The 17,013-nt window shown below is 37.8% G+C and overlaps 1 protein-coding gene across 2 annotated transcripts in view; it reads right to left on the bottom strand.

Moving 5' to 3' along the window:
- Positions 1 to 15,584, bottom strand: part of KDM1A (lysine demethylase 1A) — a 61,349-nt gene extending 45,765 nt beyond the window's left edge. Inside the window, exons 1-2 of one of the 2 annotated variants that reach the window (XM_075994926.1) lie at positions 15,108 to 15,584; positions 6,986 to 7,151 (exon numbers count right to left, since the gene is read on the bottom strand). In XM_075994926.1, the coding sequence (XP_075851041.1) occupies positions 6,986 to 7,151; positions 15,108 to 15,449 (508 nt within the window). In that variant the 5' untranslated portion in view covers positions 15,450 to 15,584. The remainder of the gene's footprint in view (positions 1 to 6,985; positions 7,152 to 15,107) is intronic. The other variant, XM_075994921.1, reaches the window with a different exon arrangement.
- Between the last annotated feature and the right edge of the window lie 1,429 nt (positions 15,585 to 17,013).

The following is a 17,013-nucleotide window of genomic DNA, read 5'->3' as shown; positions in this document are numbered from 1 at the left end:
ACAACAAAAACAAATATATAACCCTATCTTCAAATGTTTAAAACCTCTGATTAGCAAATACAGCAAAAATGTTAACATTTGTTATATCTCAATAGCTGATACATGGATTTCAATTACATTATTCTCTTGCGAAAAGTCTATATTAGAAAGTACCAAGATCTGCCATTCTTCTTACAATTTAACATAAAAGATTAGATACTAAGACTTAAAAGTTTTAAGTACATACACCACTGCTAACAGCTTGCTTGCTTGCTTTATTTATTTATTTATTTGAGACAGAGTCTCACTTTGTTGCCCAGGCTAGAGCGAGTGCCATGGTGTTAGCCAGGCTCACAGCAACCCCAAACTCCTGGGCTCAAGCAATCCTACTGCCTCAGCCTCCCAAGTAACTGGGACTATAGGCATGCACCGCCATGCCCAGCTAATTTTTTCTATATATATTAGCTGGCCAATTAATTTCTTTCTATTTTTTTATAGTAGAGATGGGGTCTCGCTCTTGTTCAGGCTGGTTTTCAATTCCTGACCTCGAGCAATCTGCCCGCCTCGGCCTCCGAGAGTGCTAGGATTACAGGTGTGAGCCACTGCGCCTGACCCTAACAGCTTTTTAAAAATGATCTATTTCATAAGTGACACATTGAAAATGGGCTACCACAAGTACTTTCCAAACAGTTTCCAAAAGTAATGTAGTATATGTATATCTACCTAGACCATAAAGTGGCCTGATTTTTTTTTTCCTGAATAACACCAACCCACCCCATTCCTGGTTGAACTTTGTGTTTAATAAATACAAGATGTTTATATAATACATAAAGCTGAATTTCACGCCTTCTCATTTGATCCTCATAACAAGTCTCATTTTGTAAATGAGAAAATGCTCATAGACAAAGCATCCATTCTTCTCTTATACCATGATCAGACCAAATAAATGATGGCAGCAAAGAGAATTCAGAGAAATTATAATAGTTATTTAGCTAAACAAATCATTTTGCCTTAATAGAAAGCAAAACAAAATAATCAATGAAATGAAGTCATTAAGAAATCTCAGGTTCAATCTCTCAAAGACCAATCTGGTAGCACCTGATTCAATGGTTTTTATCAGCTAAAAGCAGTAAAAAGTTAAAAATCAAGGATCCAACAACACTTCATAAAAGCCCAATTCCATTCTTTCATGTTTAATATAGTATTTCCAAAACCCACTTTTGGGGAGAAACATTATTTAAAATAACTTCTGAGAAATCTGTTGTACAACATGGTGACTATAGTTAATAACATACTGTATTGTTGAAAACACTAGGAAAGTGGATGTTAAGAGCTCTCATCTGCAAAATGATAACCATGTGAAGTGTAATGCATGTTACTTAGCTAGATTTAGTCATTCCACACTGTATATATACTTCAAAACATCATGTTGTGCATAATACATATGATTTTATATGTCAATTTAAAAAATAAAAACTTCTGAGTTCTCACAGTACTTTGCACACATTTTTGTTGTATTGTTTCTTTCACTGTAGCTAATTATTATTATCTGTAATCCTAAACTGTACTGTGAATTCTTTGCAGGAGGGTGCAGTCGTTATCTTTGAACCCTTAGAATCTAATTGCACTGTGCCTGAAACAAAGTATTATAGTTGTACAATTAATGTGCTTAGAGTGATGTGAATGAGGAACTAGCACATTTGGAGGAATCTTATTTTGTTCAGAAAAAGTCTCTATTTTACTTTTTTTTAAATTTCCCCTCCATACTATTAATACTGATACTCTAACCTTCACCCTTTTGCCTCTAAATCCCACTTGAATTTTTATACTGAATTATAACACTTAAGAGTATTCTGCCTTCTCTCACACATTTATATATATATTTGTATACATTAGGCTATAAATTATCTGAGAGTGGGGACCACGTGTCGTACATTATATATATCTTGGTCCATTTATAGTATCTCTCAAAATATAAGAATATAAGAACTTCATTGAATTGGTCTAGATTACCTTTTCAGCCTGCCACATTTTTTCTCAGTCCTCCAGTAAGTTATTTTGGAGCATAGTTCCAGATGAGAACACTGAAATGATGCTATGCAAAAAAAGCGGGGGTGGGCAAGAAAATTAATCCTAGATCTATTTTCTGAATGTATGCATCATACTTCATATAATGAGAACTCCAATGATTTCAGGCATTTATTTTACACCAATAGGTCAAAATGGCAACATAGAAAACTCTATCAGGAATAAATTTCCCAGCCACCTCTGGTAGATTGTCAAAAGAGGGTCTCCTGCTAGGCAGGGGGATATAATAGAATTCTAAAATCAATCTTCTCTGTGGAGGTAATCTGAGTTAATTCCCAACAAACCAGAAAGCCAGTCCTGCTCTCTGATTCCACCTATAGGCATGTAGGGAGAAATCAGAGAGAAAAGCCTGGGATAAGCCATTTGACAACAGTTATAGCATGATACAATGCTCAACTATTCACCTGAACTCTGACTGTAACTATCCATGCCGCCAAACACAGTGCTTGGCAACCACCACCCAAGCCTGTACTGACTTCATTACAGGGGAGATCAGGGTATCTTTTAGAGGAAAGAACAATACAAACATAAAGTGAAAATATTAGGACCGCTGATTTTTTTCTTTTAAAGTAAGAAAATTAATCTAATTCTTCTCAGGTTAAATTCTATTATACCAAGTTCCAAAGGACAGTCAAAAACATTTTGCCTGTTGGATTTTTGCTCTACTAAGTAAACAATTCATTACATTTTTTTGGCCATCAATCTTTTGTCCTATAGATATTTTCATTATAACAGCATTTGTGATCAAATTTCAATGAATCTTAAACTCAATTCTTCTACCCATACATTTTGTGTATTTTCTGTAATTTAGCACTCTTACTAATTAAAGTTACCATTCTTTATGTGATTTTTAAAAAAACACTTTCAACCTACAATATGACTATTACATGAACAGGTCCCAAAATTTATTTAATCCACACAAAATTTCTTGTCAAAAATCATATCAATGGTTAATTTACTTAACAGTATATATTTCTTTCAAACACATATATATAAGCTTCCAAAATTACCACATATAATAGAGAAGAGAGCTTCCTCTGATACAAATAGAGAAGAGAATTTCCTTTGGTATAAATAAGAATATATACAAAGAGATAAAGTGAGTTTTCCCCATAGTCTTTACATAAGATAAATACAGAGCTGTTACTGATCAGATAACCATATCTAACAAAATCTATTTGAAGAGTTAACCAATATCTTAATGGAAGCCTCTGAGCTTCATTAGATAGTATTAGCACATCACTGAGCCTATACAAATGGTAGGCATACATACACACAGACACACATAACACACTTCTGATGTCTCTACTGAGAAATCTATTAACTTGAAGAAGCTTAAGGAAGGCATCTTAATAGCCCATTTCAAATTCCCTTTCACTTATTTTAGAACAAGTCTAAGGCTATGCACAGCTAAGCTACTTCTAATTCAATATAGAATCTATCTTCTTAAACCAGAATCCTCTAGTGAAAACAGTTACCCAATACAAAATTTAAACCTAGGAACAAACTAGTAAGATTTTTTCTGGCAAATTTTAACTGCTAAAAGGCAGTGGAGGAAAAAAAATTAAATGTTTTTACATGAAAATTAAAAAACTAAATGCTGGAATATCAGTTACCGTAGGAAATCCTCACTAATGTGAAATTCACTGAGGAATAATCTAAGGTACACAGAATAATAAACCTAGCCAAGAAAGGAAAAAAGCTTTTCTTCAATAAATAGAAGGCTACTTTAAACAGAGGGGCAATTAATCTAACCCAGTAAAGTCCAACTGAATAAGAGTTTGTTTATTTTATAGAAACTCCACTATCATGTGACATTGCTAATAACCAAACACACTCAATCCCGAAGACAATTTGCTCAGGTTCAGTTGCCATGACCTAAAAAAATACTTTTGTCTTCACATAAAAGTTATTATGAAACCAAATAAAACCATCAATTGTTAAAACAAATATATTCAAAAGTATAGCAAATATAAAAATCCATGGAAATGTTTAAGAAAACAAAACGAAGTTTTACATATAAATAGCAATATTTAGTATGAAAAATTCATTATTCACCCATCTTGACTACCATAGGACTACAATACCACATTAAGTTGGTCAAAAATTAACGTATCTAAAAACAATGTTTACGCCAAAACAGAGAACATCCTAATTGAGTCTCTTTACTCCTTTAGCTCACCTTTACAGAGCATATAGGATTGATCTCCCCTAAACATGTATTTCATTACAACTCCCCTCGTTCAAAAAAACCTCAGTGCCAGACCCTCCTCATGCTCAAATTCCTTAGCCTTGCTTAGTCAACAGAACATGGCTCCAACCTCCCTCTCAAGTATCCTCTCATTACTCTTCGAGAGGAAGCTTCTCCAGTCAAATCATTTGACCCACTGACTTCAGAATACCTTGTATCTTCATAATTAAATATTTTCTTCTTAAGATTAAAACTGTAGAAAGCAAAGCAAAATTTTCTAAACAAATTTAAAAGTTGGTAAGAATGAAATGTGTGCAAACTTTATTTATTTTAAGAGAATAAGTTAATTTCTAGTGATTACCTAAAAGAAGTGAGAAAAAGGAAAGAAACAAACCCACATCCATCTCTCAAGATTTTAATATATTCATATGGTAATGTTTTATTCAATTTTTGACTAAAAACTCTTGCAAAAGAACTGGTGCTGACAAGACAACAACAGACTTGGAAACCCTGGACAGTTCCCAAATACTTAACTCACTTGATAATATTTTATGATTCACTATCAGGGTCTATCTAGTCTGTTTCTAAACTCCTAGTAAGTAGTGTAGGCTTGTAGATTGCCAGTCCTTTCTAGGGAAAAGTACGCCCCTAAAGCACCCCAGAAATTTCAAAACACCTTAAATTGTTTTAAAGGAAAAATAATTTTCATAACCATAAATAATATATTAGCAAGTTTGGGCTACTTTCAACACATTTCTAAGCACTAATGATATCCTCAACTTAAACAAAAAATTAACTTTCAAAAAAAAAAATACTAAGATAACTTATTTAAACCAATCCTCTGGATTAGAATTAACTAGAACACGAGAGAATAAAGACAGTTTCCCAAATCCTAATTCCCTTTGTTAAGACATTCACTTTTTGTGGGAACAATGCCTGATACTTACAGAATTTTTTAAAATCTCTTTCACAAAAAAGAAAACTAAGACTTGGTTTAAAATATTCAGAGGACAAATGTTTATCAACTTGTAACCTACAGTAAATCAGTTATTTACTGGAGACAATCATACACCAAAAAGTGAGGCAGCATCTGAGATATCACTTCATCACTGTATAATACTTAGAGCCCTTGAACTAAGACACAGGCAGCCTCCTGAGCTATGACAGATTAACAAAAGGGTTATATCCCCATATCTCATTAGCAGGGCTACAGCAAAGACAGAAAAGGAAGAATCAAAAAGAATACAGAGGAAAGAAAGGAGCAGAGCTAAAAGTATAACAGAAAGAGGAGGAAGAAAAATCAACAAAAATAGAGAACATGTTGCTGAGGTACAAAGAAGGCTACGATTTGCCTGAGCAACATTAGTCCCAAAGGCAATGCACCACTGAGACTACACACCCTCCCATAGGAGTTGCCCAAGAAACCATTATATAAGAAAGTTTTAGGAGAACCACTGTTCTTAGAAAACCCCTGACTCTTGAGATGAATTGAACCCAAAATCTAATCTACCTTTTTCTAAATATTCTCAAGCTGTATTCCTTTATTACACTTTATTACAATCATATAAATTATAAATTTTGATTGTTAAGAGTTTTACCAGACTTTGATAAGCTCTCAACCTAAGTTTAAATTAATATGAGTTGCAATCCCCTCAAATGAAGCATCATTACTAATATTATTTTTCTTTTTAAATAAAATAACTTTCAGTAATTTATGATAATACCATAGAAGAGAAAAATATTTTTAAAAAATAGGCTAAAACAAAAGATAAAACTTCTCAAATGAAATATTTCTTAATCTTGGTACCTGGGGTCTGAAACAAGCATTTTGTTTTTAAAAAGAATAGGGTTTCCAACTGGACAGAACCTGGTGAATTAAAAAAATAAAAAAGAATAGGGCTAATAGAACTGGTGAGTGGGCCTAGAGCTATTGGAAATACAAAATGTATTTCATGAAGAGGAACTCAGTAAAAATTCAAAGTTAAGAAGAGTTAATGAAATATCATTAAGGGTAGAAGATACAAAAAATTAGTATTTGCTTTTGCTTGGTCTCTCCAAAAATATCCCTGATTGGCCCAAACATCTTCAGAATGCTAGGACTTAGGACTAAGGGGATATTACAATAGTTTGAAGCTATGAAACCAATACTACAGAGTCCAAAAATCTTTTCAGGCTATGAAGAAGCTTACATGAGCTTAGATTCTTTGACCCCAGAATACATTTTGACATTTGTTCACCAGGAAAAGGCACTTCTCAAAACTGACACACACCACAAAGGTTTTTTCAGAAAGTTTCTAATGTGGTAAATGCATAATTTAGCCAGAACAATTTCTGAATCATTCTATCTCAAAATTCAGAATAAGAGTTGTTACTGAGAGGTTTGCTTCTTTGGATTTGGCTTTCTGTATGTTTTCTTTAATTGTTTATTTTCTCTTACTTTCCATCACCTTATACTGCCACTGTCCTTCTACTCCCATCCTTTACTTTCCTCCTCTATATGTGCACAGACACATACAAAAAGAATATCAGTAGCACTATGTACATATGTATGTGCACACATACACACATACATATATATGTACACACACAAAGACACACATGGCAACAGACCTGATATTAGAGTATAAACCAAACATGAAGACATAAATAATATTGCAGAATGGGAATAAATTATTCTTATTTCTACGATAAAACAAAACTGTGATTGGTAACTATAATACAACTCACCAGATGGCTCCTCAGGCTCACTTTCATTTTCTTCCTCAGGTGGGGCTTGAGGAGGTGGGGGGGGAAGCTTCTTTTCCTTCTCTGCTTTAGCATTTCTCTCTTCTTCTGAATAATACTCATCTTCTGAAAGGTTGGCCAAGCTTTCATCCATTTCTCTGTACTCTACCTATATGGAGATTATACCAGGGAACACTAAATACAGTAAACATCTAAAATCAGGGACTTTATTTGGAACCATCAGTGAATGTGAATTGCTTTCTACATTCAAATTTTAAGGGAAATAAGCATATAATAAGGAGCAAGCCAGCTTATAATAGGCAGTTATTAAAAATAAAAGCCTTCATGGAACAATCTGGTGTCAGTTCAGGTTTAGCCTAATCTATAACATTTACATCACAGCACTGACATTCAGGTTATTGACTCTAAGGCTCTCTACAACTCCTAAAGAAAAATTTTAACTGCGCGTATATCATACTCACATACTGGAAGTTTCAACAAAAGGTTAAAATAATCCTGTTAGACAAAAATATAGTTAACTACACTATCAAGTCTGTTTAATGTCAAGCCTATGCTTCTAACTATTATTCCATTGGAAAACAGCAAAAGAATTCCAGCAAAGAAATGGGGGGGTGGGGACAGGTGGGAAATAAAGATTACACGTAACAGTCAAACTGAAACTATAAAGAGGTATATTTGCTTTAAAAAATGCACCTAAGAAAGCTGAATGATGAGCAAAGAATCCTTATTACAACAAATTAAGGAGTAAGTAATGTGGAAATGGAGGCCACAAGTCTTACTACTAATTTACACTGGTTATAAAGGAGAAAGAAGCAGGTCATTAGCAAAAAGAGGAAGCAGTCTTAGTGAATGTATCATTGGGGATAAAGGAGCACAGGACAGGGAAGACTATATTATGCACTGGTTGGCCAAAATGTGTAATATGGTATTACAGATTGTGATCAACACTAGAACATTGTCAAATTGTCATTGTGACTTCCACCCTAATTAAGATTTCAGAAAGTCACAGAAACTATAGCTTTCTATTATGGATTCAATAAAAAGATTTTAATTATTAGTAATTCAATAAAAACATAAAGTGACTAAAATAAAATCAATGTATTAGGTATGGAGATAGAGCAAAGACAACATGGTTTCCACATATAACATAATTAATGTATTAGGTTTCCAAAATAAACTGTCCTGTGCATTATAGTGAATATATTTTAAGTTGCTAAATATCTTTGAAATAGCACCAGATGGCTGGCTACTTTTATATTGCCTTCTTCTTCTCTTAAATGGTAGGATCACAGGATGTGGGGGATAGGGGATTAACTGGGGAGGTAGAAGAGTTTTACTGAAAACAAGGATTGAATTAAAAAATGGAAACAAAAATTAAGAATAGGCTAGACATGGTGATTCAAGCCTATAATCCCAGCACATTCAGTGGCTGAGGCGGGAGAATCACTTGAGGCCTGGAGTTGGAAATCAGCCTAGGCAACACAGAGAGACATCCCTGCACCCCCACTCCCATCTCTACAAAAAATAAAAAATTAGCCAGGCATGGTGGTCCACTCCTCCAGTCCCAGCTACTTGGGAGGCTGAGATAGAAGGATCCCTTGAGCCCAGCACAGGCTCTAGGAGTTTGAGGCTGCAGTGAGCTATGAACACACCACTGCACTCCAGCCTGGGTGACAAAACAAAATCCTCTCCCTTAAAAAAAAAAAAAAAAGAATAAACTGTCTACTTCTGAGCCATGCTCTAAGAATCTTATTTAACATATGAATATTCACCTACTAAAATAATGAACAGTGAGTACACGGCACAATGGAGAACACGAATGAGTGGGTACCTGCCCTTAATAAACTGAAAATCTAGTTGCAACTAAATGATCCTGACCAGGTGGCCATGTCACAGAGGCTCTTTACAATAAAACCCACAGAAATGTAGATGATACTAAACCTTATCCTAATTGACTAACATAAACTGTAGGAATAGATTTTAAGACAATGGATGAAAAAGCAGCCAGGAGGAAAAAAAAGGTTTCAAAGGGATAATGGGGTCAGAAAATGTAATAAATGTTTATAGTATGCAGTTTTCTTTCTCATTTTTACCCCAACAGTGCTTGACCCTTCCCTTCTCCAAAGTTTCAGTATTTTGATCCCCTGCCCATCAATCCTATTCGTTCAATAATCACTTAAGTGCCTAATATGGAACTGGGCAATGTGCAAATTTTGAGACAAACACAAATATTACAAAATCCTTTCTACTGCAGTAGTTCAAGTTTTCCCAAAGGATGTTCCATTAAATACTATACCCTTTGAAGGAATAAGGGATCCAAGATCAAGTTTGGGAAACTGCATTCTTTATAGGTCCCCTCTAGGAGATCATAACGCACATTAAAGATACTGAGAAGTTTTGCAGCAAAAACCCAATCTTTTCTCTGTCAGTGACAAGGCAGGTTTAAAAAAATCTTTTCAACACTGTTTAATCCAATGTTTTGACAAAGAAATAATTATTAACATGAAATACATTTGGAAAAGGCTGGTCTAGAGAGCTCTTAGTCTTCAGGAAAAAAATTAGGAAAACACCTACAAGTAGGAACAAGAACATTTTATTAAATGTTATTAAATTTTTTTCCTTTATTTATTTATTTTTAGAGACAAGGTGTCTCATTAAGTTGCCCAACTGGCATGCAGTGGCTAGTCACAGGCACAATCTTACAGCACTGTGGCCTCAAACTCCTGGGGTCAATTAATCCTCCCACCTGAGCCTCCTGTAGCTGTAGCTGGACTATAGGAATGTGTCACAGTCCCCAGCTAATAATAGTTTTTAAAAACAAAACAAAACTGTTCCACAGAACCCTAGGGTTCTTCAGGATTTCATTTATTATTTTAAATGTATTATTAAAACAAATAAATATACACGTATATGTTATTAAACCAAACTTGAACCCTAAGACCAACATATTAACTTATACTGCTTGGATAACTCAATTTTGAGTATACCTAAGAATGAAGTTTCATCTACCACCTCTGTTCAAATGAGAGTGTCCTCAGATAAGGCAAATTAAAACAAAACAAAACAAAACAAACAAACAAAAAACCCTTTTGCACTATTTATCAATCAGTACTGGACTGTCATAATATTTCATAAAAAACAAGAAAAAACAGAAATAAAAGTGGATTCTAAAGCTGAAACAAGACTTCAACTATCATGCTTAATCTCCAGTCTCAAACCTCTAGGCTTTATCTACAGCCTCATTTTCTCATAGACTGACAACTACAATAAATGTTATAAACTTAAACTTCTTAATATCTAATACTTTAGTACTTTATTTGGGGATTTTGCACAAAATTTTGTTTTGTTAAAAAGGGTTTCCTCATTTAATAAAGTTTTAAAACCATCTGAAAGAAATCATACAAACTCTAAAAACTAAAAACCATTCCGCTAAGAAAAGGAATAGGTACTTGAACCCAAAGGATTGGTACTCTATTATCCCTAAGTGAAAACCTCAAAGACTTCAGAAGTTCTACAACTACTTACAACCAAGGACATAAAGATGTCCCAACAGGCAGACTATGCCTGAGTAATTATTCCTACTTTTACAATGATGACTTTCAAACTTATATCTCTAGTGTCTTCCTTCTCAACCCCACCCTCACTACAATGATACATTCACTCCCCAATCACCTTAAGGTGCCAGTCTTTTTTTTTTTTCATCCTTCTCTCTTTTAGTTCATCTAAGGCGCAACTGCCAGATTAACTTTCCAAACAATATATTTTCTGATAGCTTAAGAGATGAACACCAAATTTTTCAAAATAGCACATAAACTCTGGTTCTAACTACTTAAACTTACTTCTAGTCACTTTCTAATGCACTAGTCAAAAAGCCCCTCAATGTTGGTCTACTGACCTATAAACTCCCTAAAAACTACTCCTATCTTTTCCATTAATCCAATGACTAAAATCTGAGGCTCACCTGCTCTGCAATATATTTCTTAATTATTCTAAACTTAAAAATATATCTTCCTCTTCTCTGAATGCTCATAGCACTTATGTTCTGTACTTCATAGTCTAGTTTAGGGCTGACAGAATTTTTTGTGATAATGTAAGGGTTTGTACCAGTGCTTCAAATACTGTGGTCACTGGAAACATGTGGCTATTGAACACTTACAATGTAGTTGTGGGACTAGAGAAACAATTTTTAATTTTAACTTAAACTTAATAGCCATTATGACTACTGGCTATTTGGACAGCACAAATCTAGTGTGCTCTGCAACCTGGAGACAACTCTACGACCCAAACACTACAGAGCCTATCAATCTATCTTGCTCCTAGACAATCTCTGTCTCCAGTTAAACTAATTTGTCCATTGTTTCCAACATTCAGTTGTCCACTCTGGACTCCTTGTGGCTTCTCAAACCACTTTGTACTATATTTCAAGCAACTTCCACTTCCTTTTCTCCCCTGGCAGTACATGATTACTGGTCACCTACTTACTACATGTCAAACACTGCAATAAGCATTTTGCTTATTTTATATCTAAACCTAATAACCTTACAAGGTAGAGTTTTTATTTACCTAAGAAAATAAATCATGGAATATGAAATACATAACTCCAAAAAGCCTGTCCTTTTCCAGAATACTTTTCTAAATTCTGCTTAGTTTCAAGGCCTAGCTCAAGACCACCATTCCTGAAGCAGTATGGTGTTCCTGAAGGTTCCAACCCAATTTACCAATCTGAACGCTTAAATATTTTGCCATAATTTTAGCATACACACATCCAGAAGTAAGTTTATTCTGAAACTGATAAAACTTAAGCTTCTGGACCGCTCAATTGCATGGACCCCAGCCAATACCCTACACCTAATTTTGATTACATAATCATATAATTTTTTAAAAATAGGGTCCTCAAAACTGGATTAGCTCCCAGGCCATGAAACAGATATATACCTGGCATATACCTCAGAACTCTTGAAGCAAGACCTGTCTGTACTGGCTTTGGCTTGCTCTTTACTGCTTAAACAGATGTACTCTATCCTCCAAATCCTTTCCTCTGGATTCCAAAGACTGGCTACGAATGGGTAGGTTTCCCTTGCTCCTTGTTTCCTAATTGCTCCCCAAAATAAACACATAACACATTTTCCTTTTGAAAGTTTAAGAGCTAATCACAATGAAAATAAAAACAAATAAGTGGAATTATAACAAAGGAGAATTACAAAGAAAAAATTCTTACAGCATGCCCCAAATTGATCTACAGATTCAACACAATCACAATCACAACTGTCTTTGTGTAGAAACTGACAAGCTCATCCTAAAATTCATATGGGAATGCCAAGGACACAGAACAGCCAAAACAATCTTGAAAAAGAACAAAAATGAAGAACTCACACTTCCTGATTTCAAAACTTATTATATGAAGCTATAGGAATCAGGACAGTGTGGTACTGGCAAAAGGACGCAAATACAGATCAATGGGATAGAATCCAGAAATAAACCCTTATATTTATGGTCAATCAACAAAGGTGCCAATCTTTCAATGGGGGAAAGAACAGTCTTCAATAAACTGTGCTGGGAAAACAAATAAAAGAATGAAGTTGAACCCCTACCTCATACCACATACAAAAATTAACTGCAAAAAGATCACAGACATACATGCAAGAACTAAAACTATAATACTCTTGCACGGAAACATAGGAGTAAATCCTCCTGACATGGGATTAGGCAGTGGTGTATTAGATATTAACACCAGAATCAAAAGGAACAACAGAAAAAAGTAGTAACTCGGACCTCACCAAAAATTTAAAACTTCTGTAACCACAATACATAAAGAACTTTCACTACAAAATAATAAAAGGACAATCCAGTTTTTAAAAATGAGCCAAGGATTTGAATAGAAATCCAAAGAAGATATACAAATGGCCAATAAGCACATGAAAAGATGCTCAACATCATTAGTTATTAGGGTAATACATATCAAAACCACAATGAGATCCCACTTCACATCCACTAGGATGGCTATAATAAAAGATAGACAACATCAAGTGCCAGGAAGGATATGGAGAAATGGAACGCTCATACCTTACTGGTGGGAACGTAAAATGGTGTGGCTGCTATGGAAAACTGTTTGGCAGTTCCTCAAAAAGTTAAACAAAGAGTTACCCATATAATCCAGCAATTCTACTCCTAGACATATACCTAAGAGAACTGAAAACAAATGTTCACATAAAAAACTGTACACCATTAATGTTCACAGCATCATAATGCATAACAGCCAAAAAGTGGAAACAAACTCAAATGCCCATCAAATGTTGAGTGGATAAACAAAATGCCCTATATCCATATAATGGACTACTATTCAGCTATAAAGAGTTATCAAGTACTGGATGTACTACAACATGGATGAACCTTGACAACATGCTAAAACCAAATACAAAAGGCCACATATTATATGATTAAATGTCCATAATAGGTGAATCCACAGAGACAGAAAGTAAAGTAGTAGTTGCCAGAGGCTGGGGTTAGGGGAGAATGGGGACTGACCACTAATGATACAGGTGTCTCTGGAGGATGATGAAAATGTTCTAAAACTGACTGTGCTGCTGGTTGCACAATCTTGTAAATATGGTAAAACACACTGATTTGTACACGTTAAAATGGAGAATTTTATCATGTGTGAAGTACCTCAATAAACTTGTTTTTAAAAATATCTTACCACAATGGCTTCTGGCCACACTGTCTATTGAAATAGTAAAATAAAAATGCCATTGGATTTCTGCTTTCTCTTTCATTTCTGAGGGTTAGGGGTCTCACTAATCTGTACTTTTCTAAACCATTCTTTGGTAAAAGCTCCAAAAAGCCTTTCCTCCAAAATGGCCTTTTACCCAGTACTGGGTATACTTTGTAGCCATCTTTCAAGAGGGTATCTGAATCTGAGGGCTTTCATGATACTCATCTCAAGAAGCTCCTCATACAGACTGACTTGATATTTCCACTTAAAAATTACTACAGAGAATTTGTTACAAGTATAAATTATTTAAACTGTACAGATTTATTTAAACATTTACTTATTTATATCCACATATATCTTCAGTTTTTGTTTCAACTAGACCATGAAATCTCCAGAAAAGGCCCAAGTCTAAAGTCTGTGCCCTAATACGGCCCCAGTGCCGCGCACACTGTCCAACATAGTCCTTTGTTTCAGGGGGCTGATGATACCCTGTCACAACATAAATGTGGGGCTACATTCCAAGTTCCACCACTTACTTAGCTTTGTGACTTTAGGCAAGTTGTTTAAACTGTGTGCCTCAGTTTACTCTTTCCTAAAATGAGGCTAGCAATACCTGCCCGTTGGTGTTTAGCAAAAAAAAAAAAATTTAAATGATGGGTGATACACTGAACACAGTACCGGGCACACACAAATTCAAGCAGTTACTGTCTGTTCGGAGTCAAATCTTTTTCTTCCCATATATTTGCACCTTGTCTTACTATTAGCCCTTGTAAATTGCAAAACATGGTTGTCTTGATAATCGGCCCTCTTAATCAGCTCCCTCCTCTGCAAATATCAGCTTCATCACCTGCGCCAAAAGTAAGATGAGAGGATAAAAGAAAAAAGACGAAAACTCCTAGCATCCACCAAGGGCGCAAAAGGAAAAAAATGTTCCTTTCTTTTCCGTCTCCGTGGCTAAGGCGGTTTCTTTAGCATCACCCTACAGCCCCACTGTGAACCCAGCCGAAACGCCATCGATCTGGCCCAACAGCTTCCAGACACATCCGCGGACAAACAAGTGATGACTCCAACAACGCCAACCGTAACCCCACGTCAGGGAGCCATTTTTCCCAGTCAAGGAAATGAAGAGGTGTACAACTAGTAGTAAGTAAAATATCCCTGCCTTCGACCACCGGTGTCCCCTTCCGCACGTCGCCCGGGTCGCAACACAAAGACCGTATTCAACCCCGGCAGAGACCTTCCCTTCTCTCACCCCGCCCGACCGGCTGCAGGGAGGTGGGGCGGGCGGTCGCCGGGCTCAAGGCCCGAGGCCGGGGTGGCGGGCGAGGACTGGACGGCCTCGGGGAAGCTGGGCACCCGGCCGTGTCGTTCGAGGGAGGGGTCGAGCCTCACCTTGGCCCGCTTGCGCCGGCTGGTCCGTCGCCCCTCCGGAGTCTCTGCTATGCCCGTTTCCATGGGGGTCGCGGACCCAGGCACGACGGTAGGCCCGCCCTGAGGCCCGGCAGACCCCGGCGGCTCGGCCAGACCCCCGGGGGGCGAGGCCCGCGGAGGCTCCTTCTTGCGGGGCGTGCGCTCCCCGGCTGCCCCCGGCACGACCTCGGCAGGGCCCGACAGGCCCGCGGCCGGCGCGGCCACCTCGGAGCCGTTCTCAGCGCCGCCCGCCGTCCCAGGGCCGGACTCCGTCCCGGCCGCCGCCGCCGCCGCCGCGGCTGCTGCCTTCTTCCCAGACAACATCTCGGGCCGCCGGGCCGCGGAGGGCCGTAGGGGCCGCTGAACCTGCCGCTCCGTGAGTCCGGAGCCGCCGCGCCTCGCCTCGCCTCGCCTCACGCCGTCCGCGCGCCGCCAACCACTGTCGTACACGCACGCGCCGGGCGCGCTCCCGCCGCGTCGGAACAAAAAGGCCCCGGGACGCCCATTGGCCCCGCCCCCCGCCACCATAGAGCGGCGTCCTCGCGGCCAGAGCGACGCCGTGCATAGAGCGCGATGCTCGCCTAGAGCGTCTCCTCGGCCCTTGGAGTCGGTCCCAGCACAGGCAGTGATCTTAGGGCTTCTGGGCCAGACTTGCACCTCCGAGGGCGACTATTTCCTCCAGGGACTTGCGGGCGTGGCGTGTATGCACTAGTTCATTCATTCTCTCAGCCACTCATTCGTCAATTCAGCCAATATTTATTAATGCTTACTACATGACACGGATTAAATTACGAACTTTTGCTTTCAAACAACTTACAGTCTAATGGGGGGAACACACTGAAGTGCACTGGTAGATCATCTTATTTATTCATAATTGTCTTGCTTAGACTGGGGAAAACTTGGAAAGCATATGACTTTCCGTGGTAATAAAATGGAGACAAGTTAGGAAATTCAGGTTTTTTAGTCCAGATGCGATAGATCCTGCCTCCGAGTTTTTGTTCAAGATCTTCTTTCTTCCTGGCACCCCCTTACTTGCACTATCCCCCACCCCCATGTCTCCCATCCCCACACACATTAACTCCTCTTTCTACTCCAGGTTACTTCTTTCTTTCTTTCTTTCTTTTTTTTTTTTGAGACAGAGTCTCGCTTTGTTGCCCAGGCTAGAGTGAGTGCCGTGGTGTCAGCCTCAAACTCCTGGGCTCAGCCTATCCTCCTGCCTCAGCCTCCCAGCTGGGACTACAGGCATGTACCACCATGCCCAGCTAATTTTTTCTATATATATTAATTGGCCAATTAATTTCTTTCTATTTATAGTACAGACGGGGTCTCGCTCTTGCTCCGGCTGGTTTTGAACTCCTGACCTTGAGTGATCCGCTCGCCTCAGACTCCCAGAGTGCTAGGATTACAGGCGTGAGCCACCACGCCCAGCCTGGGTTACTTCTTTCTAATGATGATGGTGGTGGTTTATTCTTTTAATTCTTCCAAGAATCCCTCACTGATGCAACACTGGAGCAGGTCTTGTGTCATTTGAGCATATTTCCACTTATTACACAGATCTATACTTGCCCTTTTAATAGTCTCTTCAAAGTATAGTTTTCAAAAAATTTTTCTATTTACATGAAGGTCAAGAACTGGTCAACTGAGTTCTAGTGATAGAATCCAATCAGCGATTGTCTGGGATAGGGTGTGGATTGACTGCAAAAGAGCAGGAGAGAACTTTCTGGGGGTGATGGAAATTGTAAAGTTTTTCAGCAGTGAAAGAAACAGACAGAGAGAGAGGGAGAGAGAGTGGGGCCAAACAATGTGGCTTTATTGAGTGCTCCTGGGCAAGGTTCATGGGTCCCAAGAGAGGAGGGTGGAGAAGTCCCCACTTTTGAAAGGTGGGAAA

Source organism: Microcebus murinus, chromosome 2 (assembly GCF_040939455.1).
Source record: "Microcebus murinus isolate Inina chromosome 2, M.murinus_Inina_mat1.0, whole genome shotgun sequence".
Classification (NCBI taxonomy): Eukaryota; Metazoa; Chordata; class Mammalia; order Primates; family Cheirogaleidae; genus Microcebus; species Microcebus murinus.
This window is presented reverse-complemented; position numbering and strand designations above follow the sequence as displayed.